General features: G+C 41.9%; 1 protein-coding gene across 1 annotated transcript in view; it reads left to right on the top strand.

Moving 5' to 3' along the window:
* The window catches only part of LOC123171063 (translation initiation factor IF-2), a 139590-nt gene extending 131105 nt beyond the window's left edge, over positions 1-8485 (top strand). Inside the window, exons 2-6 of the mRNA XM_044588726.1 lie at positions 5136-5481; positions 5567-5681; positions 6487-6590; positions 6690-6848; positions 7908-8485. Coding sequence (XP_044444661.1) covers positions 5136-5481; positions 5567-5681; positions 6487-6590; positions 6690-6762 — 638 coding nt within the window. The 3' untranslated portion in view covers positions 6763-6848; positions 7908-8485. The remainder of the gene's footprint in view (positions 1-5135; positions 5482-5566; positions 5682-6486; positions 6591-6689; positions 6849-7907) is intronic.
* The last annotated feature ends 17211 nt before the right edge of the window (positions 8486-25696 follow it).

Below are 25696 nucleotides of genomic sequence, written 5' to 3'. Positions count from 1 at the left end.
AAAGTATTTAGTAGCAAAGTAGTATGGAAGTAATGGTAACGGTAGCAAAAGTAATATTTTTGGGTTTTGTAGTGATTGTAACAGTAGCAACGGAAAAGTAAATAAGGGAAGAACAATATGTGAAAAGCTCGTAGGCATTGGATCGGTGATGGAGGATTATGCCGGATGTGGTTCATCATGTAACAGTCATAACATAGGGTGACACAGAACTAGCTCCAATTCATCAATGTAATGTAGGCATGTATTCCGAATATAGTCATACGTGCTTATGGAAAAGAACTTGCATGACATCTTTTGTCCTACCCTCCCGTGGCAGCGGGGTCCTAGCGGAAACTAAGGGATATTAAGGCCTCATTTTAATAGAGTACCAGACCAAAGCATTAACACATAGTGAATACATGAACTCCTCAAACTATGGTCATCACCGGGAGTGGTCCCGATTATTGTCACTTCGGGGTTGCCGGATCATAACACATAGTAGGTGACTATAGACTTGCAAGATAGGATCAAGAACTCACATATATTCATGAAAACATAATAGGTTCAGATCTGAAATCATGGCACTCGGGCCCTAGTGACAAGCATTAAGCATAGCAAAGTCATAGCAACATCAATCTCAGAACATAGTGGATACTAGGGATCAAACCCTAACAAAACTAACTCGATTACATGATAAATCTCATTCAACCCATCACCGTCCAGCAAGCCTATGATGGAATTACTCACGCACGGCGGTGAGCATCATGAAATTGGTGATGGAGGATGGTTGATGATGACGATGGCGACGGATTCCCCTCTCCGGAGCCCCGAACGGACTCCAGATCAGCCCTCCCGAGAGAGTTTAGGGCTTGGCGGCGGCTCCGTATCGTAAAACGCGATGAATCTTTTTCTCTGATTTTTTTCTCCCCGAACGTGAATATATGGAGTTGGAGTTCACTACAAGAAATATGTCAACTAGTGACCTTCTGGCAGTGACCCTGGAAGAATTGGTCATAGATCTATGACCATTTGAGACCAATTGGTCAAAAGCTGTTCGGGGGGCTCCAAACGCTAAACTATATCGACCATTTTGGTCAGAAAGGTCGTAATTTCCTTACACGAAATGGTCACAAAGCAGACAACACTGATCCACTGCCTTATTTCTAGCTGGTCATGACCAATATAGATGGTCATAACCTTGTAAGTTGTGGTGGATTTCTACGACTAGGCGCCACCTCATCAGTTTTGCCTATGTGTCATGTCCATGTGTCAATTTTTGCCCTAGGTTGTGAAGCAACCTATATTTCTGTCATTCCCAAAATTCCCAAAAAAAATTGGGCATTCTTTACTATCCAAATCATTGCCTCATGACAATATTCAACTCCATTTGCCTGGTAAATCCACCTCGGCAAATTTCCAAAGTTTTTGTTCAACTCGAACTGTTGTGAAGGAAGTACTAGCTAGGCATATCCTAATGAGCTGAATTTTTGCCACATCTTTTATATTCCCAAATCATTGCTCTCCACAAAATTTGAGCCCCATCTAACAATACATGTGAGTGTGGCTTCAACATTCATATTTCTGTCCAGTGTGGTACGTTGCAAAGCAAGTGGCACCTAGGCTCCTCCATTTGAGCTGCAAATTTTCCAAGATAGTGTCCTTAGTAGATGATCATCCTCAGCCAAAACTCAGGCCCATTGGCCATGTGCATTTCCCGTACCACTAATCAAACACTTGGGTGCTAATTCATGTTTGAGCATTGTTCGGTCTCCTCGTGAGATTCTTCTACTGTTATTTTCTTCCAAGCATCTACCCGGGGAGTGCCAAACCTACTAGACATGCCTAGGCTTCCCAGAACGCATGGCAACACCACGGTCACGCGGTGACATGCGTCGAGCATGCGAGTCTACGCGCTTTGGAGTTGGGGCCCTAGGCCACCATCCAAACCTCAACGTATCACCACCAAACCATATATTTATGCTTAAATAGATACTTATGTACCTAGAAATGGTTTTTGGAAAAAATAAAGAGCAAACTATAAGGCAACTGCAGTTCAAATTTGACCCGCTTCCTACTGAATCGGCGGAAATTTGTCCTTTTCACCAGAGATGGATCAAAGCTTTTGACACCTAACCATTTTGTCAATTGTGCATTAAATATGGCCTAGTATTTTAGAAAATTGATTTGGCCCAATTTTGCAACAAATATATGGTAGGTCCTTCACAAAAAAACTCATTTCGGGCACTCAGAAAATGGAAAATGAATTTTCCGTGCAAAGAAAATGAAAACTCCCTTAGGCAACATTGTTTGGAATTCCAAGATGCACCCTTTTGCACAATATGAGATCATTTGAACAAACTATGCCATGAATGTGACCATAAGATTGATCATTTGGCTTGAAAGCCATGAATCTTCACGCATGATGCTCATTTCTGAGAACTCTTTTTTAAAATAATTGTCGTATTACAAGTTTATTACTTTTCCTGGAAACTTGGTCACATATGATGACACAATGCGAAGGTTTTCCAATTTTTTGATTTTTTTGATTTTTTTATGCCCGTTTCAAAATGCGATCAAAACGGCGGGCTTGACCGTTCCTAGATAGTGGTTGAATCTTGGAATTTTTTTGATGTTTCTATGATTAAATAGATACTTATGTACCTAGAAATGATTTTTGGAAAAAATAAATAGCAAACTATGAGGCAGCTACAGTTCAAATTTGACCCGCTTCCTCCTAAATCGGCGGAAATTTGTCTTTTTCACCAGAGGTGGATCAAGGCTTTTGACACCCAACCATTGTGTCAATTGTGCATTAAACATGGCATAGTATTTTATAAAATTTATTTGGTCCATTTTTGCAACAATTGTTTGGTAGTTCCTTCACAAAAAACCCTCATTTCGGGCACTCGAAAAATGGAAAATGAATTTTCCGTGCAAAGAAAATGAAAACTCCCTTAGGCAACATTGTTAGGAATTCCAAGATGCACCCTTGTGCACAATATGAGATCATTTGAACAAACTATGCCATAAATGTGGCCATAAGATTGATCATTTGACTTGAAAGCCATGAATCTTCAGAGATGATAGCTCATTTATGAGAACACTTTTTAAAAATAATTGCCGTATTACAAGTTTATTATTTTTCCTGGTAACTTGGTCACATATAATGACACAATGCGAAGGTTTTCCAATTTTTTGAATTTTTTTGAATTTTTATGACCGTTTCAAAATGCGGTCAAAATGGCGGGCATGACCGTTCCTAGCTAGTTGTTGAATCTTGGAATTTTTTTGATGTTTCTCTGATTAAATAGATACTTATGTACCTAGAAATAATTTTTGGAAAAAATAAAGAGCAAACTATGAGGCAGCTACAGTTCAAATTTGACCCGCTTCCTCCTAAATCGGCGAAAATTTGTCTTTTTCACCAGAGGTGGATCAAGGCTTTTGACACCCAACCATTGTGTCAATTGTGCATTAAACATTTCATAGTATTTTATAAAATTGATTTGGTCCATTTTTGCAACAATTATTTGGTAGTTCCTTCACAAAAAAAACCTCATTTCGGGCACTCGAAAAATGGAAAATGAATTTTCCATGCAAAGAAAATGAAAACTCCCTTAGGAAACATTGTTAGGAATTCCAAGATGCACCCTTGTGCACAATATGAGATCATTTGAACAAACTATGCCATGAATGTGGCCATAAGATTGATCATTTGACTTGAAAGCCATGAATCTTCAGAGATGATAGCTCATTTCTGAGAACACTTTTTTAAAAATAATTGCCGTATTACAAGTTTATTATGTTTCATGGTAACTTGGTCACATATAATGACACAATGCGAAGGTTTTCCGATTTTTGATTTATTTTTGAATTTTTTATGACCGTTTCAAAATGCGGTCAAAACGGCGGGCATGACCGTTCCTAGCTAGTTGTTGAATCTTGGAATTTTTTTGATGTTCCTCTGATTAAATAGATACTTATGTACCTAGAAATAATTTTTGGAAAAAATAAAGAGTAAACTATGAGGCAGCTACAGTTCAAATTTGACTCGCTTCCTCCTAAATCGGCGGAAATTTGTCTTTTTCACCAGAGGTGGATCAAGGCTTTTGACACCCAACCATTGTGTCAATTGTGCATTAAACATGGCATAGTATTTTATAAAATTTATTTGGTCCATTTTTGCAACAATTGTTTGGTAGTTCCTTCACAAAAAACCTCATTTCGGGCACTCGAAAAATGGAAAATGAATTTTCCGTGCAAAGAAAATGAAAACTCCCTTAGGCAACATTGTTAGGAATTCCAAGATGCACCCTTGTGCACAATATGAGATCATTTGAACAGACTATGCCATAAATGTGGCCATAAGATTGATCATTTGACTTGAAAGCCATGAATCTTCAGAGATGATAGATCATTTCTGAGAACACTTTTTAAAAATAATTGCCGTATTACAAGTTTATTATTTTTCCTGGTAACTTGGTCACATATAATGACACAATGCGAAGGTTTTCCAATTTTTTGATTTTTTTTGAATTTTTTATGACCGTTTCAAAATGCGGTCAAAATGGCGGGCATGACCGTTCCTAGCTAGTTGTTGAATCTTGGAAATTTTTTGATGTTTCTCTGATTAAATAGATACTTATGTACCTAGAAATAATTTTTGGAAAAAATAAAGAGCAAACTATGAGGCATCTACAGTTCAAATTTGACCCGCTTCCTCTTAAATCGGCGGAAATTTGTCTTTTTCACCAGAGGTGGATCAAGGCTTTTGACACTGAACCATTTGGTCAGTTGTGCATTAAATATGACACAATATTTTATAAAATTGATTTGGTCCAATTTTACTACAAATATATGGTAGGTCCTTCACAAAAAAATTATTTTGGGCACTCGGAAAATAGAAAATTGATTTTTTGGCTAAAGAAAATGAAAACTCCCTTTGTCAATATTGTTTGCCAATCCAACATGTAAACTTGCGCAAAATATGATATCATTTAAATAAATATTTGATAGGTCTTTTACAAAAAAACTCATTTTAAACACTGAAAAATGGAAAATGATTTTTTCATGAAAAACTATCTTTAATTGATTACGAACAATTTATTGGTCACGAGGTCTTTAAATTGTTTGCTGTGTTTTGATTGGTCCATAAGCGTATCACGCGGATGATGATCAAACACCGTCGGATTCTTGCAGATCCAACGGCAGCCCTCTCAGCCAACCGCAGCCCAACTACCCCCAAACCCTAACTCCCACTTCCCCATCGCCTCGCCCTCGTCCTCTCCCATCGATCCTACCCGCCGCCGCACCCTGGCCCCTCCGCCCCCGCCCCCGCCCCTTCCAGATCCAGCGAGCCGCCCGCCTCAGCCTCGCCGGCGACCTTCCCCTCTCGCGGAGGAGGGCCACCCGTCCCGCTACGTCAAGCTCACCAAGGACCAGGACGCCCCCGGCGAGGACATCCGCCCCGGCGAGCTCAACCAGCCCGTCCACGTCCCCCAGGTGCGTCCCTTCCCCCGCCACTTCTCGCCCATGCCCCGCGCCGCTCCTGTCGTCTCACCCCATTGCCCGATCCGATCTGCTGCAGCTCGAGGGCCGGAGGTGCGGCGAGTGCAGCCAGGTCCTCCCGGAGAGCTACGAGCCGCCCGCCGACGAGCCGTGGTCCAACGGGATCTTCGGCTGCACCGACGACCCCGAGAGCTGTACGTATTCTCTCGACCCCCCTTTCCCACTCCGCCCCGTCCTTCACGGCCACTCCAGCGAGTCAACGACGCTGCTTTGATTCCTTGCGGCGCCGCACCTCCCGCCGTTGGTGTTGTTCCGGGTCTGCCCGTGCCAGATTCGTGGCCTCGCATGTTTAATTGAGTGCCTTACCTTGGTGCCAACATTTCGATCAACACTTACCTAGGAATATCCCGCGTTAGCTGTGGACGGGTTGGTTTCCACATAAGCCGATCGTGGATTCAATAAAATCAATATCTCGTTAGGCCCAAGTTTCTGTATGGTGAAGGGCAAAGAGTTGCTCACTTATGCCCTTTGCACAAGTTGCTTGCACTGTAGTCTAGGTAATCAGCACATGAATGGACTGTTAATTAATCCGTTAAGGTACACAAGGAGTTCGTTTAATCTAGAAATTGTACAAATCTGCAGCATGCATACTTCAGGTTGTTAAATAAGGAAGGAGCTCGGGGTTCAGTTCCACGCAACAGGGGTTGGGTTGATTCCTTACAACCTCTAGAAATAGTGAGATGAATCATTGTTGTAATTTGTAAAGCTGTCAAGGAAAGTAGTTTAGCCAAAATATTTATTGTGGACATTCTGTTAGCTAGTGTGCATTGCCAAGTACAACTATTCTACTTTGTATGGAATCATCTAAGATATTATTTCTTTAAGTGTTGCTGGCTATATTAAAATTATACTCTTGAGGCACTGTAGCATTAGTGTGTTGTTTCGCTTTTGGTCTTCTCTATCTATGCTTATAAGTCAGGTTGTTTTTGTGGCATCCAGGGGCACAATGCTGGAGCTGGTAGGCAAGCTAGCACCCATGGATTCGTGAACTGGCTTGGATGTGTACTTGGTCGCCGGGGTTGGATGAGGACGACGGTAACGAGGTGAGACCATCGTGATCCACCCTCCCACTTCTTTCTCGTGATTTCGTAACTGCTCAACATGTTGATCTGTTCTGAACATCTGAAACTTGCTGTGTGCAGGGTGACTAGTGATGCGGCACGCCAAGCAGCATCAGGGGAAGGGGGTCTCCTGCTCGAGGAGGCGGAGGAGTAGGGGCGCACCCAGCCGGCAGCCCTGTCGTGCTTGAGGGGGAGGGGCAAGAGGGGTCTGCTCCTCTGCTTCCATTGCGACCGCGGCAGGTAGCTCCTCCATCTCCCTCCCCCTCTTCCTGTGCTCACTACTTCTGCTGCTAAGTTGATGAATATGTGATGCACTTGTGCCAAGGAATTTTAGAGGGATCTGTATGAACAAGTCATGTTTTTATTTTATTTTATTTAGGTTGTTAGTTACCAAACAGAGAGAGAAGATGAGCTCCTGCTTGGATTTTTTTCTGCCAGCACATGATTTGTATGTATGCAATCATCATCTTGCGTGTGTGAGCTGATTCCTTGCTTGGGCGAAGTGTTAGTGTCAATTTGTTGTGGTGGTGCTCATCTGGCCATTGATTTGTTGCTGATAATTAGGTGCTAAAGAATGCTGCAGGTTTATTAGGATGTGGCTGAAACCATTGGATGTCCTTCGTGGACTTGCTATCAATACTTGTCTCATGTTTTGTTTCCTTTCTGGACATGTTACGGTTCAAGTGTTGCTGCTGTTTAGTACTAAGTGCTTAACTTAACTAAGCTTGAGCTACTAAAACCCACTCTCAAATTAATGAAATTCCTGTTTTGTGAAACTTCAATGTTGAGCTCCTCTCCTCGCTGAGCCGTGGCCGTCGATTTTCATTTCGTCCACCACCACTCCAGCTACCTTCTTGTGTAATCAAATTTTGCTCCTGTATGTATGTATGTATGTATGAGGCTGGGTAGTTCAACTCTAGTTTTCTTTCTAACTCATTCATATATATGGTGGAAATTGTGCAGGTTCCATGGTGCCAAGTGGCCTCTGGCCATCTTGAACTAGAACTCCAGTAACAAGTAGATGTTGCTGCCGTACTCAATATTTGAAGTGTATTAGGTTGATGAGATTAATTAGCTCAGTTGGCTAAAGTAGCAACAACAACAGCCACACTTTGCCATCCATTTTATAGCTGGACTGTACTTACATGCTTAGTATAACCTTGTACGTGTAGCTGGACTGTACTTACATGCTTAGTATAACCTTGTACATGTAGCTGGACTGTACTTACATGCTTAGTATAACCTTGTACGTGTAGCTGGTCCGTTTAATTTATAAATGGTTATCTGTTGATGCTGCAGGAGCAACGTTGCTGATGGCGACGGGTACGTGATGGTGGCTAGTGTGGTGGACGACCTAGAATATGTGTCCTCGCAAGTGCACATGCACGTAGCTTTCCTCCTCAAATGCTTCTGTTTCTGCCTCAGCTAATAAGCATCTCCATCTCCCTCTCATCTTCCTCTGCTTGCTACTGCTGCTCCGATTTATACATGTTGGCAAAGAGATGTCCCTGTTTCCTCAGTACTATGCACTACTATATTTATGTGGTTGTCTTTGTATGCATCTTATTTTGAAACCAAGTGAGACACCTCCATCCCCTACATCTTGACGATCCCTCTAGTAGTGTATATCTTGAGTTGCTCTCACTACCTCCTGCCCCTAGATTTGTGATTGCCTTTGTTGCCTGCCCATTTAATTAATTAAAACTGCATGTGTGCGTGTAAGTATGGCTGTGAGAACGAGATCAATGGTGCCTTCTACCAAACAGATTGAACTTTTAATGCTTGCTACACATGCTTGTGTACCTAAACATTCTGTACATTTGTTGTTGTTGTTGACCGTGCAGTCTAAAAAACACACTGTCTTTTCTTTTCGTGTGTAACAGCCAAGATGATCTGCTTTACACTTACAATTCGTGTTGACTAAATCCGAGCAAGTCTCCTGCCAGTTCCACCATAAGTAACACTCTGCAGGTACAGCTCAAATCTTGCTCTATTTCTTTTTTGTGTTGGCTCGATCAGGTTTCTCCCAAATCTAGTTGATCGGATATCATCATGCTATCTTGTTCCTTTCAGTATGTGTCCACGTATATTTAAGCCGCACCTGATTATATATAGGCATAGCATGGGCTCGGACTTTTAAGCATGCCACATCTCGTTCTGTTTATGTAGCCACCATGTTACATGTTCTGTACTTACAGTTCCTGGCGATGTATTCAAGCCTGTGAACACATATATTTACACGTACCCCTGTTTATATCAAGGCCTCCTTGGTTATCTACCGAGTGGCAAACAGTTAGATCTCATTCTGATGAAATGAACTAGTTCTTTTTATATGCTGCATTCAGATTCAGCTGGGAGTGCAGGAAAAGAAGAAGATACAAATGGAGTACTCAGAATGGTTTGACAGCTGCAAGAGACGCCCAGATCGTTTTTGTATGTTTCTCTTTGCTTCTGTACCTAAACAGTACATCTGCTGTTGTTGTTGACCGTGCAGTCTAAGAAACAACACCCACTTATTCTCATCCTTTGTACCTGATTGTGTATGTGAGGTGAACAAAAGTCATGCATTTGACCAGATTTATTATGTTCTTGTTCTGGTCGACCGTGAGGAGGTTCTTACTGTTCGCTGACTCTATTCTGTTTTGGTGGTGATATAACCTGGTTATGAGGAAAATGCCTCACCGGAACGTGGATGGAACTGACGGGAGGTGGATCCCTGCTCACCGACGCCAACCTCATCCATATCATTGTTGACGCCATCATTAACTGGTACTAGCCTATCTATTCCCTTCCCTCCCTCCATGAAATAGATGTTGTCAGTTGAATGGATGAGAGTGGCAGTAGGATAGTGTTTTTCTTCAGGCGCTGTGGTGGGATTATTGCACTATTTGCTTGCTGTTGTACCATTGTACCTACAGGTTATTAGTATTGTTGATCCTGACCATTAGCTTGAATGGTTTAGTAGTAGAAGAGCATCAGTTTAATTTGTAGCGGTGAGGTCACTGATTTTTTTTTACTATGGCATGGTACAAATATGATTGGAATGGTAGCCACTTAACATGTTAGAATGTACTGATTGTTTGGGTTGATTACTGGTCTGTATCAGGGGTACAAGTTTGTTTTTTCTATCTAGGTTTATTAGTTTCTATCTGGGTTTTCCTGCTGTTGTTTCCTGTTGTTATTTACAGTCAGGTATCTTAATCTTGATATAACTGCAGTTTACTTGAATCTGCACTTCCTTCCAAAAGTATATAAAAAGTGTGTGTGTATCCAGTGAGCAAATCTATAGCAATTACTGAGTATACTATCTGCTTTCTTTTAGTGGCTATTTTCTGCTCAGTTCTCTTTTGACATATAGTTTGTTCTCTTTGAATGTGCAGATAGTATGCTGTGCTGGTGAAGTTTTTTCGTTGCTGGGATCATTTGAACCTGGATGTCATGTGTTGTGTGATCTGAGCCATATGGCATATTGTAAACTTTTTATTGCTGTTCTTTATGTACGATGTTATGAGATGTACGTTTGAAATGCTGCTTTGACAGCAGAATTGTATTCGTGTGTACATGCTGCTTTGACAGCAAAATTATGAATATTTCTCAACAATATATGAGTTAAATATCTGTTTTCCAATTTTCTATGCTTAAAGTACTGCGCCTGAAAAGGCTACAACCAACTGATGTTGTTGTGGAATTGTTTATTTTATTTTAAATAGCGAAAATAATAATTCTGCTATAAAGTTATAAAAAAAGGCCAGCAAAAAACAAAATGAAAAGGCCAACAAAAAAAGAAATTTACAAGAGTAAAGGGCCTAAAAAAAGAAAAGGCCCATTTAGTTGACCATAAAAAGACATAAATTTGTTGGAATTAGTGGGCTTGGCCTATATAAAACACCGAACTGGACCGGACTGATTCTTGTCAACGATCTTTTCAATTGGTCGCAATTTTGCCACGCCAGATTGCCACGTCGGATCCAACGTGGCCTGGGCAGAGAGCTAGCGACCAAAACAGAAGGTCATAGAATCAACGACCTTTTGTTTTGGTCGTGGAATTCCACGATCTTCTCACAGAGAAGGTCGTTAATTTCAGTTTACGACTGGCAGCTTTTGACCATCTGTTTTTGGTCAAAAAAGGTCGCAAATGAAAATCAATGACCTTTCAGTGACCAATAGTGAGGGTCGCAAGTTGACATATTTCTTGTAGTGGTTGAGGTCGGTGGAGCTCTAGGGGGGCCACGAGGCAGGGGGGGGCGTGCCCAGGGGGAGCAGGCGCGCCCCCCACCCTCGTGGAAAGGGTGTGGGCCCCCTGGCCTTGATTCTTTCGCCAGTATTTTTTATTATTTCCAAAAATAATCTTCGTGAAGTTTCAGGTCATTTCGAGAACTTTTGTTTCTGCACAAAAATAACACCATGACAATTCTGCTGAAAACAGCGTCAGTCCGGGTTAGTTCCATTCAAATCATGCAAGTTAGAGTCCAAAACAAGGGCAAAAGTGTTTGAAAAAGTAGATACGACGGAGACTAATCACGCGCCTACCCCCTGGGCGCGCCCTCCACCCTCGTGGCTCCACGGACCTACTTCTTCCTCCTATATATACCTACGTACCCCCAAACCATGAGAGAGCACCACGAAAACCTAATTCCACCGCCGCAACCTTCTGTACCCGTGAGATCCCATCTTGGGGCCTTTTCCGGCGTCCTGCCGGAGGGGGCATTGATCACAGAGGGCTTCTACATCAACACCATAGCCTCTCCGATGATGTGTGAGTAGTTTACTTCAGACCTTCGGGTCCATAGTTATTAGCTAGATGGCTTCTTCTCTCTCTTTGGATCTCAATACAAAGTTCTCCTCGATTCTCTTGGAGATCTATTCGATGTAATCTTATTTTGCGGTGTGTTTGTCGAGATCCGATGAATTGTGGGTTTATGATCAAGATTATCTATGAACAATATTTGAATCTTCTCTGAATTCTTTTATGTATGATTGGTTATCTTTGCAAGTCTTCGAATTATCGGTTTGGTTTGGCCTACTAGATTGATCTTTCTTGCAATGGGAGAAGTGCTTAGCTTTGGGTTCAATCTTGCGGTGCTCGATCCCAGTGACAGTAGGGGAAACGACATGTATTGTATTGTTGCCATCGAGGATAAAAAGATGGGGTTTATATCATATTGCATGAGTTTATGCCTCTACATCATGTCATCTTTCTTAAAGCGTTACTCCGTTCTTATGAACTTAATTCTCTAGATGCATGCTGGATAGCGGTCGATGTGTGGAGTAATAGTAGTAGATGCAGGCAGGAGTCGGTCTACTTGTCACGGACGTGATGCCTATATACATGATCATACCTAGATATTCTCATAACTATGCTCAATTCTATCAATTGCTCGACAGTAATTTGTTTACCCACCGTAATACTTATGCTATCTTGAGAGATGCCACTAGTGAAACCTATGGCCCCCGGGTCTATTCTCCATCATATTAATCTCCCGTCAACGAGCTATTTCTGGCGCCGTTTATTTTGCATTCTTTACTTTCACTCTTTATCATAAAACTACCAAAAATATTATCTTATCATCTTTATCAGATCTCACTTTTGCAAGTGGTCGTGAAGGGATTGACAACCCCTTTATCGCGTTGGTTGCATGGTTCTTATTTGTTTGTGTAGGTGCAAGGGACTTGAGCGTGGCCTCCTACTGGATTGATACCTTGGTTCTCAAAACTGAGGGAAATACTTACGCTACTTTGCTGCATCATCCTTTCCTCTTCAAGGGAAAACCAACACAGTGCTCAAGAGGTAGCAGTAACCGCTCCTCAACTCTCTCCTGAGGAGGAATTGGAGCGTCGTGCCGCCAAGATTGCTTCCAAGCTCTCTACCAAGGGTCATCTCATGACGAATGTTCTTGGGAGCATACGAAAGGGTGTAAGCACTCATAGCCAATTAGCAAACTATTGTGAACATCACGCGTTTGTCTCTTGTGTTGAACCCCAAAAGGTCTATGAGGCGCTCGAGGATCCGGATTGGCTTAATGCCATGCATGAAGAACTCAACAACTTCGAGCACAACAAGGTGTGGCGATTGGTGCCAAGGCCAACGGGGAATCATAATGTCATTGGAACCAAGTGGATCTTCAAGAACAAGCAAGATGCTCATGGGATCATTGTTCGCAACAAGGCTCGGTTGGTAGCACAAGGCTACTCTCAAGTCGAGGGTACCGACTACGGTGAAACCTTTGCTCCTGTTGCTCGCCTTGAATCCATTTGTTTGTTGATTGCCTATGCTTCTCATCATAACTTCAAGTTGCAACAAATGGATGTGAAGAGTGCTTTTCTTAATGGTCCCATTAATGAGTTGGTGTATGTCAAACAACCCGCCGGGTTCGAGGATCCCTATTTCCCCGATCATGTGTACCAACTCGATAAGGCACTCTATGGCCTTAAACAAGCCCCACGTGCGTGGTATGACCACCTTACCGAGTTGTTGCAAGATCGTGGATTTGAAATTGGGAAAATCAACCCCAGTCTTTTTACTAAGAAGGTCAAAGGGAGTTGTTTGTATGCCAACTATATGTTGATGATATTATCTTTGGTTCTCCTAACAAAGCTTTCAATGAGGAATTTGCCGCTCTCATGACCTCGAAGTTCAAGATGTCCATGATGGGAGAGTTGAAGTTCTTTCTCGGGTTCGAAGTCAAGCAACGAAGAGAAGGAACCTTCATCAACCAAGCCAAATATACTCAAGACATGGTCAAGAGATTCAAGCTAAGTGATGTCAAGCCGGCCTCCACTCCAGTGCCCGTCAAATGCCAACTTGACATAGATCCCAATGGTAAAGCTGTGGATCAAAAGGTATATCGCTCGATGATTGGCTCCTTGCTTTACCTTTGTGCATCTAGACCGGATATCATGTTGAGTGTGGGAATTTGTGCATGGTTTCAAGCCGCACCTAAGGAAAGTCACTTTGTGGCGGTCAAGTGAATCTTTTGATATTTGGCTCATACCCCAAACTTTGGCTTATGGTACCCAAGAGGAGCAAACTTCAACCTTGTAGGCTATTCGGACTCCGATTGGGCAGGAGACAAAGTGGATAGGAAGTCAACTTCCGGAGGGTGCCAATTTCTTGGTTGCTCTTTGGTGAGTTGGTCTTCTAAGAAGCAAAGTTGTGTGTCTCTCTCGTCCACCGAAGCGGAGTATGTGGCAGCCGGTAGTTGTTGTGCACAACTTCTATGGATGAGGCAAACTTTAAAGGATTACGGTGTCATTTGTGACAAAGTGCCTCTTTGGTGTGACAATGAAAGTGCCATCAAGTTTTCTCTCAACCCGGTGCAACACTTCAAGACGAAGCACATTGAGATTCGGTATCACTTCATCCGGGATCATATTAGGCGAGGAGAGATCAAGCTCAACTATGTCAACACTCATGATAACCTTGCAGATATCTTCATGAAGCCCTTGGATGAAGCAAGATTTCGCGAGTTAAGGCATGAGCTAAATATCATTGATTCGAGCAATGTGGTTTGAACCCTTGCACACCCCACCATACTCAACTTGATGTCTCGTTTAGGTGTAGGCATGGACATAGGGGGAGTGTTGTTCTCTCAATGAACTCTCCCTCCCCCCATTATGCATAAATTGATCAACTCTTTCACATTAGCCATTGTTGATGGTACTTGTGCTTCAAGACGAGTTTTGGTCATGGGCGCAAGGATAATTCTTCGCGGTGCCATACCAATTAACTCAAACATAGGTGGCTTCGGCCACCGCCCTCTCTTTGGAGGATAGGGTGTGTTTCGTGTTTTGGTCCTTGTTGTCTTTTGTCTTTCTTTCTTCGAGTCGAGCTTGTGTTTGAGTTGCCTCATGTGTTAGCTCTTTGGTGTGTCCGTTCGCTTGAAGGTTGCATTGCAAAGGCCGTTTTCTTCTTTTGTTTGCGAAACTTGCATTTTCATGGGTCCACGGTACTACCGTGGCGTGCCACGGTACTACCGCAGGAGGTGTGCACTGTACTACCGCACCAGCTCGGCAGTAATTTTTTACTACCGCTGGATGAGCGGTACTACCGCCCCGTGTGCGGTACTTCCGCGGTGACCCGCGGTACTACTGCGCAGACGCGAGCGCGTGGGGGTTAAGAGCGGGCAGGGGGGTTCCAACTCCCCCATACACATTCAACTCTTTTTCCCCACGATGTCTCTCTCTCTCTCCTGCCCAAGAACGGCGCCGGAGGACCTCGCCAGATCTCTGTCTCCGGCCGCTCTCCTCGCATTCCGACCGGTGGGATCGATCCCCACCTCGCCCTCTTGCCATGGAACAAGGTTTCTCCCCAAATCCCTCTCTCTTTGCCTCATTGTCTTGTCTCTAGGTTTTTGGGGAGATGCATGTTGTTCTTGAGATTTTAGGCCAAGTCTTTGCAAGAGTAGGGTGTAGGAGAGTAGTAATGCATAGAGATGCTATTTGGTATGTTGCTACTTGGTAGTTTTGATCAAACGTAGTACCGCTTCGTTGTCGCGGATGTTCTCAGATCTGTTCGTCTCTGATCTGACCCCGAGCGGTACTACCGCTCTGGCCGTTTTCGCCTCCTACGATACTACCGCTCCTCAGGAGCGGTACTACCGCGTAAGGCGCGGAAGTAAAATTTTACTTCCGGTCCAGGCGCGGTACTACCGTGCCATCCCGGCGCAGTACTACCGCGGCTAGAGCTGCAGTAAAATTTTAGTTCCGCACAATGGTGCGGTACTACCATTGTAGTCGAACCTTCCCTGTGGCAACTACCCAATGTCATTTCTACTTGTTTCATTTGTTTTGTTGTGGTCTTTGCATTGATCCTTCTCGCTTCTCTCACGTGTTCTTGTGTTGTGTGCCATAGGTGGTGGCTCCGGTTCCAATGTCTGTCGGTCCAATCCCGTCCGCGACAAGGGCTCGAAGTGCCCGCGGAACCAAGATGAAGCTCCAGAGGGCTCCAATGCCCCCCAACGCAGAACCAAGACCACCGCCACCAAGACCAGGGAGCCATCAATGGGCATGGATGAGGTACCACTAGCTGAGTTTGTCACTCGAAGGAAGATCAACCCCTATGTGAATCCCCGTGCAAACTTCAGAGGGAATGCTTTCTTCTGGATCAAGCAGCAGAATCTTATCTATCTGGATGTGATCAAGGCCAAGTAGAACATCTACGCGGACGTGCACTGGATTGATATGGTTCATATGAGGCAGGATAAACACCGGGACTATTTTGGTGAGGCTTTGGACCTGGTGGAGCAGTTTGGCATTGAGGACTTGATCACTTTCCACATGCACTTTGACCCTGAGATTGTGGCTCAGTTCATTGCCTCGGTCCACTTCCATACTGACGAGGAACGGACCATGACGTGGATGACCAATGGACAATAGTTGACTGCTAAGTGGAAGGAGTTCATGGATTTGCTACAGGTTCGTGATGAGGGGCTCAATAAGCCAGTTGGTGTTCGTCCTCATGCCAACCCCGAGTCAGCCAGCAAGAACAAGCTTCAGCCCTACTATGTTGAGAAGAAGCTTCCCAGTGGCAAGAAGGCGTGGGTGCTGAACCCCTTCCTTGACATCATGCATCGGATCTTCCGCAACTCCCTCTTTTCGTGCATTGGCGACAAGGACAAGGTGCATGCCTATCTCGTGGATATGATGCTCATCTGTGAGGAGGCGCGTCGTGCTCAGACGCAACCACTTGATGTCTCACATATCATGTGGTGTGAGCTACAGTTTGTGGTGTTCAACCATAAGGTCCCAATCTATGGACCTTACCTCTTTCACTTGATCTCGAAGACTTGGGAGAAGCTCTATCCCCAAGATGAGTTTGTTGCCCCTAGTTGGATTCGTCATGACCCCATCAAGCTTTGCATCAAGCCTCAGTGGGCTAACATCACTACCCGTGCTGAGGCAGAGGCTGCTCAGATGGATGTGGATGAGGATGAGTTTGAGGAGGAGGAAGCGGATGAGGACAACTCTACCGGCTACTCGCCTTCATCTTCTGAGCCTTCTTGGGCTAAGAAACTGAAGAACAAGATGAAGGCTCTGTTCTGCATGCAGGCCAAGGGCCAGTACAGGACCCATGTTGCTTCCAAGGAGAGTCGCCGCCGCGACAAGAGGATCTTGAGGACGTTTGGCGAGGAGATATCCAGTGGGTCCGAGAAGCACATCACCCAGAGGCAGAATGGATGGCGAAGCAGGGTTATCAGTGGACTGAATCTGAGGAGGAACCCATCCCCGCTGCCGAGTCCGACGAGGAGCGTGACGAGTGATTGATACATCTCCAACGTATCTACTTTTCCAAACACTTTTGCCCTTGTTTTGGACTCTAACTTGCATGATTTGAATGAATCTAACCCGGACTGACGCTGTTTTCAGCAGAATTGCCATGGTGTTACTTTTGTGCAGAAATAAAAGTTCTCGGAATGATCTGAAACTTCACAGAGAATATTTTTGGAATTAATAAAAAATACTGGCGAAAGAATCAACACCAGGGGCCCACACCCTGTCCACGAGGGTGGAGGGCGCGCCCCCTGCCTCGTGGGCCCCCTCAGGCTCCACCAACCTCAACTCCAACTCTATATATTCACGTTCAGGAAGAAAAAAATAAGAGAGAAGGATTCATCGTGTTTTACGATACGAAGCCGCCGCCAAGCCCTAATCTCTCTCGGGAGGGCTGATCTCGAGTCCGTTCGGGGCTCCAGAGAGGGAAACCCGTCGCCATCGTCATCATCAACCTTCCTCCATCACCAATTTCGTGATGCTCATCGCCGTGCGTGAGTAATTCCATCGTAGGCTTGCTGGACGGTGATGGGTTGGATGAGATTTATCATGTAATCGAGTTAGTTTTGTTAGGGTTTGATCCCTAGTATCCATTATGTTCTAAGATTGATGTTGCTATGACTTTGCTATGCTTAATGCTTGTCACTAGGGCCCAAGTGCCATGATTTCAGATATGAATCTATTATGTTTTCATGAATATATGTGAGTTCTTGATCCTATCTTGCAAGTCAATAGACACCTACTATGTGTTATGATCCGGCACCCCGAAGTGACAATAATCGGGACCACTCCCGGTGATGACCGTAGTTTGAGGAGTTCATGTATTCACTAAGTGTTAATGCTTTGGTCCAGTACTCTATTAAAAGGAGGCCTTAATATCGCTTAGTTTCCAATAGGACCCGCTGCCACGGGAGGGTAGGACAAAAGATGTCATGCAAGTTCTTTTCCATAAGCACGTATGACTATATTCGGAATACATGCCTACATTACATTGATTAACTGGAGCTAGTTCTGTGTCACCCTATATTATAACTGTTGCATGAGGAATCGCATCCGACATAATTATCCATCACTGATCCATTGCCTACGAGCTTTTCACATATTGATCTTTCCTTAGTTACTTATCTGTTGTAACTGTTACAATTACTACAAAACTGCTACTATTACTTTTGCCACTGTTATCGTTATTTCCATACTATTTTGCTACTAAATATTTTGCTGCAGATATTAAGTCTTACAAGTGTGGTTGAATTGAAAACTCAACTGCTAATACTTGAGAATATTCTTTGGCTCCCCTTGTGTCGAATCAATAAATTTGGGTTGAATACTCTACCCTCGAAAACTGTTGCGATCCCCTATACTTGTGGGTTATCAAGACTATTTTCTGGCGCCGTTGCCGGGGAGCATAGCTCTACTCTTTAAGTCACTTGGGATTTACATCTGTTGATCACTATGAGGAACTTGAAAGATGAAAGAACTAAGATTTTCCCCTCAACTACGAGGGGAGGTAAGGAACTGCCATCTAGCTCTGCACTTGATTCACCTTCTATTATGAGTAAATTTGCGACACCTACACCTGCTATTGATTCTAATATGTCACATGTTATTGATGATGCCACTTCTGCTATGCATGATGCTTATGATGAAACTACTTCTATGCTTGATAATACTGTGCCACTAGGTGAATTTCTTGATGAACAACTTGCTAGGGTTAGAGAGAATGAAATTATTGAAACTGATAATATTGATGAAAGTGATGATGAAGTTTCTCCCCCTAGATATGAATTGCCTGTTGTGCCTGAGGGTTATGTTATGGATGAAGAAACTGCTAGAGACTTTTTAGCTTGCAATGATAGATATGATCTTAAGAAACTGTTAGCTAAGTTGAAAGAAAAATCCTTGAATGCTAGAATGAAACATGGCCCTACTTTTGCTACTTCACCTATCTGTATCTCTGATAAGGATTATGATTTCTATGTTGATCTTGAGTTAATTACTTTGGTTGAATCTGATCCTTTTTATGGCTATGAATCTGAAACTGTTGTGGCACATCTTACTAAATTAAATGATATAGCCATCCTATTCACTAATGATGAGAAAACTCGCTATTACTTTATCCTTAAGTTATTTCCGTTCTCATTAAAGGGTGATGCTAAAACATGGTTTAATTCTCTTGATCCTGGTTGTGTGCGTAGTCCCCTGGATATGATTTATTACTTCTCTGCTAAATATTTCCCCGCTCATAAGAAACAAGCTGCCTTAAGGGAAATATATAATTTTGTGCAAATTGAAGAAGAGAGTCTCCCACAAGCTTGGGGGAGGCTTCTCCGGTTACTTAATGCTTTGCCTGATCATCCTCTCAAGAAAAATGAAATACTTGATATCTTTTATAATGGACTAACTGATGCTTCCAGAGACCACCTGGATAGTTGTGCTGGTTGTGTTTTCAGGGAAAGAACTGTTGATCAAGCTGAATTGTTATTGAACAATATGTTGAGTAATGAAAATAATTGGACACTTCTTGAACCAACTCCTAAGCCAACTCCGAAGAAAAGGGGTATTCTATTTCTCAGTCCTGAAGATATGCAAGAGGCAAAGAAATCTATGAAAGAAAAAGGTATTAAAGCTGAAGATGTTAAGAATTTACCACCTATTGAAGAAATATATGGTCTTGACAATCCGACACAGATAGTAAAGGTAAATTCTCTCTATAGATATGATAAGGGTGAAATCCCATCTACTAAGTTTGCTAGCCGATGCTTGGATGAGTTTGATGATTTTATTGTTAAAGAAGAAAACTTTAATGCTTATGTTGGTAGACAATTGAAACGAAATGCTTACATGATTGAACACTTGAGTGATTATATGTCTAGCGTTAAAAGTGAACTTAAACTCGTTAGTAAACATGCTTCTATGGTTACCACTCAAGTAGAACAAGTGCTTAAAGCTCAAAATGATTTGCTCAATGAATTAAATAATAAGAAAAACGATAATGCCTTTAGAGTTATGACTAGAGGGGGTAAAATGACTCAGGAACCTTTGTATCCTGAGGGCCACCCCAAGAGAACTGAGCAAGATTCTCGGAGAACTAATGTTGATACACCTAGTCCTTCTAAGAGGAAGAAAAAGAAAAATGATAGGACTTTGCATGATTTTAGTGAACCTGTTGTTGATACACCTGAGAATCCCAATGATATTTCTATTTCTGATGCTGAAACACAATCTGGTAATGAACATGAACCTAGTGATAATGTTAATGATGATGTTCATGTTGATGCTCAACCTAGCAATAACAATGATGTAGAGATTGAACCTGTTGTTGATCTTGATAACCCACAATCAAAGAATCAACGTTATGATAAGAGAGACTTCGTTGCTAGGAAGCACGGTAAAGAAAGAGAACCAAACCCATGCCTTTTCCTCCTAAACCATCCAAGAAAAAGGATGATGAGGATTTTGAGCGCTTTGCTGAAATGATTAGACCTATCTTTTTGTGTATGCGTTTGACTGATATGCTCAAAATGAATCCTTATGCTAAGTATATGAAAGATATTGTTACAAATAAAAGAAAGATACCGGAAGCTGAAATTTCCACCATGCTAGCTAGTTACACTGTTAATGGTGGAATACCTAAGAAACTAGGAGATCCGGGAGTACCAACTATACCATGCTCCATTAAAAGAAACTATGTTAAAACTGCTTTATGTGATCTTGGAGCCAGTGTTAGTGTTATGCCTCTCTCTTTATATCGTAGAATTGATTTGAATAAGTTGACACCTACTGAAATAACTTTGCAAATGGCCGATAAATCAACTGCTATACCTGTCGGTATTTGTGAGGATGTGCCTGTTGTGGTTGCAAACGTTACTATTTTAACGGACTTTGTTATTCTTGATATTCCCAAGGATGATAGTATGTCGATTATCCTTGGTAGACCCTTTTGGAATACTGCAGGGGCTGTTATTGATTGCAACAAAGGCAATGTCACTTTTCATGTTAATGGTAATGAGCATACGGTACACTTTCCGAGGAAACAACCTCAAGTCCACAGTATCAATTCTATTGAAAAAATTCCAACAATTACTATTGGAGGTTTTGAATTTCCTCTCCCTACTGTCAAGAAGAAATATGATATTCTTATTGTTGGGGATGTGCATATCCCCGTTGAGGTAACTTAGTGTTATTCGAAAATTCTCCGGTTTCATGTTATTCGGAAAGAGTTTGTTAACAAGACTTGATCAACCTTGTTAGTGGATTCCTTTTGATGAGCATGAGATGGATGAAGTTAGAAAGCACAACTCTCTGTACCCTCCTTTTACTTTCTGTTATTTAGATTAAATAAAGCAAAAATAGTATTTTCTGTCTGTTTTCTGAATTATCATTGCAATAAAAAATACCCTGAAAATAAAAGTTCTCCAAATGTCCTGAAATTTATATATGATTTTTTGTAGAATATTTAAGAATATCTGGCACTGAGAACACACCAGGGGGAGCCACCACCTGTCCACGAGGGTCCAGGCGCGCCCACCCCCGTGGGGCGCGCCCCCTGCCTCGTGGACCCCACGTGGCCCCCTCCACTTATTCCAGCACCCACTCACTCCTTCTTCCTCCAGAAAAAATCCTCCCATAGCTCAAACTCGTGTAGCTAATTATCTTGAGGTACCTATACATGAAAATGATAATAGGTTGCCTCCTACTTATCTAGATTATAGTGCTATGGTTCGCCATCAGTTTGTTGAGAGGAATGAACAGTCCCTCCAGTACCGACTAATCTTCGAGAGACGTCGCACTGTCCGTATTGCTCTCCCTGCTTCTACTTTCTTTGACTTTCAGGCAAAAGGGAGATATGTTATAACCAGGGAGGAGGCGAACGAGTACGAGAGGAGGACGGAGGCAGCTCGCCTCCAAGCTGCAGCTCTTGAGGCAGTAGCTGCTGCATCTCAGTACGACCCCAGCTACAACTTTGGATATCCGCCAGCCCAGCCGTGGCCATAGACCAACTTAGGCCAAAAGCCTAAGCTTGGGGGAGTACGTATTTCTCACCGACATTACATTCATGTTCACACACTCATTCTAGTTGTCGGTGCTCATACTTTTTCATTGTACTATTCATGCTAGTTTATTTTCTTTTCTAAGTCTTCTTCTTGTGTGTTTGAAAAACCTTAAGAAAAACCAAAAAAAAAGTTTTAGCTTTTAGCTAGTTTACTTTCCATGCCTGTAGTAGTAGTAATTAAAAGAAAACCCAAAAAGATTTCTCGTTCTTCTTTTGCTTGTTGGGAGCTTTCCGTGTAAATAGTTTTAGTTTTATTTCTTTTTTTTTCGGGTCGAGAGGAGAAGACCATGATGAAAATGTTGAGTGGCTCTTATATGCATTATTGTTGATTTAACCAAGAGCCCATATTACCTTGTCTTCTTGCTTGTATTAAATGCCTGCAGATTCCAGCTTAGTCCAATGCATGTGCACTATTATTATTTTCCACACCGTTCGGTCGTGCGAGTGAAAGGCAATAATGACGATATGATGGACTGATTGAGATGAGAGAAGCTGGTATGAACTCGACCTATCTTGTTTTTGTAAATATGATTAGTTCATCGTTCCTGATTCAGCCTATTATGAATGAAACATATTTGCAATGACAATTTGAGATTATAGTTGCTCATGCCATGCTTAATTAGCTAGGAGTTTATAATGGTTTACCTTGCGTGCCAACATGCTATTAAAATGGTTATGATGTGGTATGATAGGGTGGTATCCTCCTTTGAACGATTCGAGTGGCTTGACTTGGCACATGTTCATGCATGTAGTTGAAACAAAATCAACATAGCCTCCACGATATTTATGTTCATGGTGAATTATATCCTACTCATGCTTGCACCCAGTGTTGATGTAGCGACCCGACCTCAGACGGTCAAGTCTTTGTGCTTAAGTGTCATCCCTGGATCGGTATGCTGACACACACAGTACTCGAGGATTTATAACAGAGGTAAATGACATGTATAAAGTAACGTAAATACTATTACCTCAATCCAAATAGCGGAAGTAATAACAAGGTTGTGGATTCCCATCAACACCAACGGCAAACTTGAGTGTAGAAATCATAACCCTAACGTATCACTTACTCGTCGTAAGATTCCTGCAACATGAGACGTTGCAGCCACAAAGGGTCAGTACATTGAATGTACTGGCAAATCCACACCATAGGATAATGTTGAATAATAACTATCACTACATGCATATATGGCTGGTGGAAAGCTCTAAGTTTATAAAGTTTTGCGAAAAGCCAATTTTTCCCTACTGCAAAGGAATATAATTTATTTAACTACAAAGTTGGTTGATAAATATTGAGAAGGTTCCTCCAACTCAATCCCAAAATAATAATCATTAACCCAATCAAATTAATTAAATAAAGTGTTGAGATCAACATGATAATCCAAGAACCAGATACTCAAGATGTCCATAATCGGGGACACGGCTAATCATGATTAGTTTGTACACTCTGCAGAGGTTTGCGCACTTTTCCCCACAAGACTCGATCTCCTCCATTGGATTTCTCGCACTGCATGGTGTTTGAGAAACGGATGACCGAGACAGAGTCTTCCAGAAGCATTAACTCTAACCCTGGGTAGACAGTACCAACCTACACCCCCTACATCTGCTAGCCTACCACTGGAAGAGGTCATGCAACGTACTCAACTATGCTAGAGCCCATAATAGCTTGTGGCTACACACGGAAGTTTCTAGCATGAATAATCTTATGATCCCTTTGAGCCTGGGTGGCGAACCATAGGATGATCACACGATATATCCCCGGGATCTCCTAGGACAACACTAGTATATCCCCAGGTGTCCGGGCAAGTCCACTGGTATATCCCCAGGGTGCCCCTACCAATCCACCCAGATGTGTATTAAAGTTGCCACCTTAAGTTGAACCATTAAGTAAACAATCTCACATCTGTCATGGAATACACTCAAACCCAATCCACGTCTACGAGCATAGCATGGCAATATAAGCATAATGTAAAAGTAACTCCCAAGGGGTTGATAGTAAAAGGGCAGTAGGTTCTACCTCATCATCTACTTCCCAATACCCACAAGTTAATCATATCCTAATCATGCAGTGTTTGATGATTGTAACTAATGCATAAAAACTGGGTAATAAAGGGATATGATCAAAGTGTGAACTTGCCTTGTACTATTGATGAAGATGATTCGCACTCATAACTCCTAATATTTCTACTCGTCACACTCCGTTCAATCTATCGTAAGCAAGCTTTAGTAACCACACATAAGCAATCATGCAAAAAGAATCGAAGAAAAGATCTCGGAAAACTTCGAAAACAAGCGAATAGCTCTTGCAATAGAAAACAATTTCTAACAGTACCAAAATTGGGTGAATTTGGCCTTATCAGAAAGTTTATGTCAAGAGCTTCAATTTGCAAAAAGAATCAACCAAATCGGAGTTACGAAACTCAAGTTATGATCAAAAGAAGTTTGAATATGAATCTGAATAAATTTCGAAATATGAAAATTTCAAAAAGTTGATATGACAGGTTCACTAGATAGGTGAAAACAAGACGAAACTATAGACGCTGGTTTCATCTAATTTGAATGAAGGAGTAAAAAGTTATGGCTATTTGAAAAATTAGGACCAAGCTGTTTTACGGAAGAAAAATAACTACGGCTAAAAGAATTCTAGATTTAATGTATAAATACAGAGACTAATTGATAATCTAATTATTCTACCGTACTAGTCTAAAATAATAAGCAACGGAAGTATATATGAAGAAAGATACCTTTATAAGGTAGAGAAAAAAATGACTTCGGAGAGAATAGACAACTTCCAGAAGCCCCGCCGGAGAGAAGAAATAATTTTTCTTTAATGAATCTAGTCAAACCAAAATATTGATTTAACCCGAATCAGATGATTTTTGGAGGCTCAATGGGTATATATTTATAGGTGGAAAAGAGGCTTAGAGGTTAAAAGCTAGGCAATGTGGGATTAAACATAGACGAAAATAAACGAAACAGAGAAGAAAAAGGCTAAACGCCTCGCACGGGCCTAAAGGCCTCGGCCGGCCGCACGCTGTAGTTTTTTTTAAACAAAATTCGGCCTAAGTAAAAAAAAATGAATGGCTGGCTGGGCCTGACCCATGTAGGAGAGAAAATAAAATGATGGGGCGCCCGATGCCACTATGCTGCCCACGTGGGCGACAGTTAGTTCGAGGCGAACGCGCAGTTTTTTTTTACGAAAACAGAAAAGGAAAACTGAGTAAGAAAGTAACATAAAATTTTGTATAGGCATATTATACATAAAAAATTTCAGAAAAAGATTTTCTGTGATATGAACATTTTTCTAGCATCAAATAAAGTCCAAAAAAATTTAAATAAAGCAAACAGTGCTACTGTTGCAATAAAACCTAATAAAAATCATTTTAAAAATACCAAAATAATTTCAAATTTATTTCTCTCCATTTTTCTACTGTAGGGAATCATTTTACCCTAATTTCCATGTATTTTATTTTTGGAGAAAAATAATTTGAATAAAAACCAAAATAACTCCTAATTGAAAAATAATTTCAAAGGAACTTTAAATTTGATTCTTTTAAACTTCCAACTCATATTTCATATGTTTTGAAGAAGTCATTTTATCTTCTCTCATGAAAATCATTGAGTTGCTTAAAGTTTCTGAATTTAAAATATTTCCAAATGAAATTCAAATATTTTCATAACCCTTTTCATTTTATTTAAATGGAAGAAGTCATGTCATCTTCTCTCTAGGGTTTTGTATCTGAAAAGAATTTGAATTCACGGAGATCAT

The sequence above is a fragment of the Triticum aestivum genome, chromosome 7D (genome assembly GCF_018294505.1).
Source record: "Triticum aestivum cultivar Chinese Spring chromosome 7D, IWGSC CS RefSeq v2.1, whole genome shotgun sequence".
NCBI classification, from domain to species: domain Eukaryota; kingdom Viridiplantae; phylum Streptophyta; class Magnoliopsida; order Poales; family Poaceae; genus Triticum; species Triticum aestivum.
The sequence above is the reverse complement of the archived record's forward strand: the minus strand, read 5'-3'. Positions and strand labels throughout refer to the sequence as shown.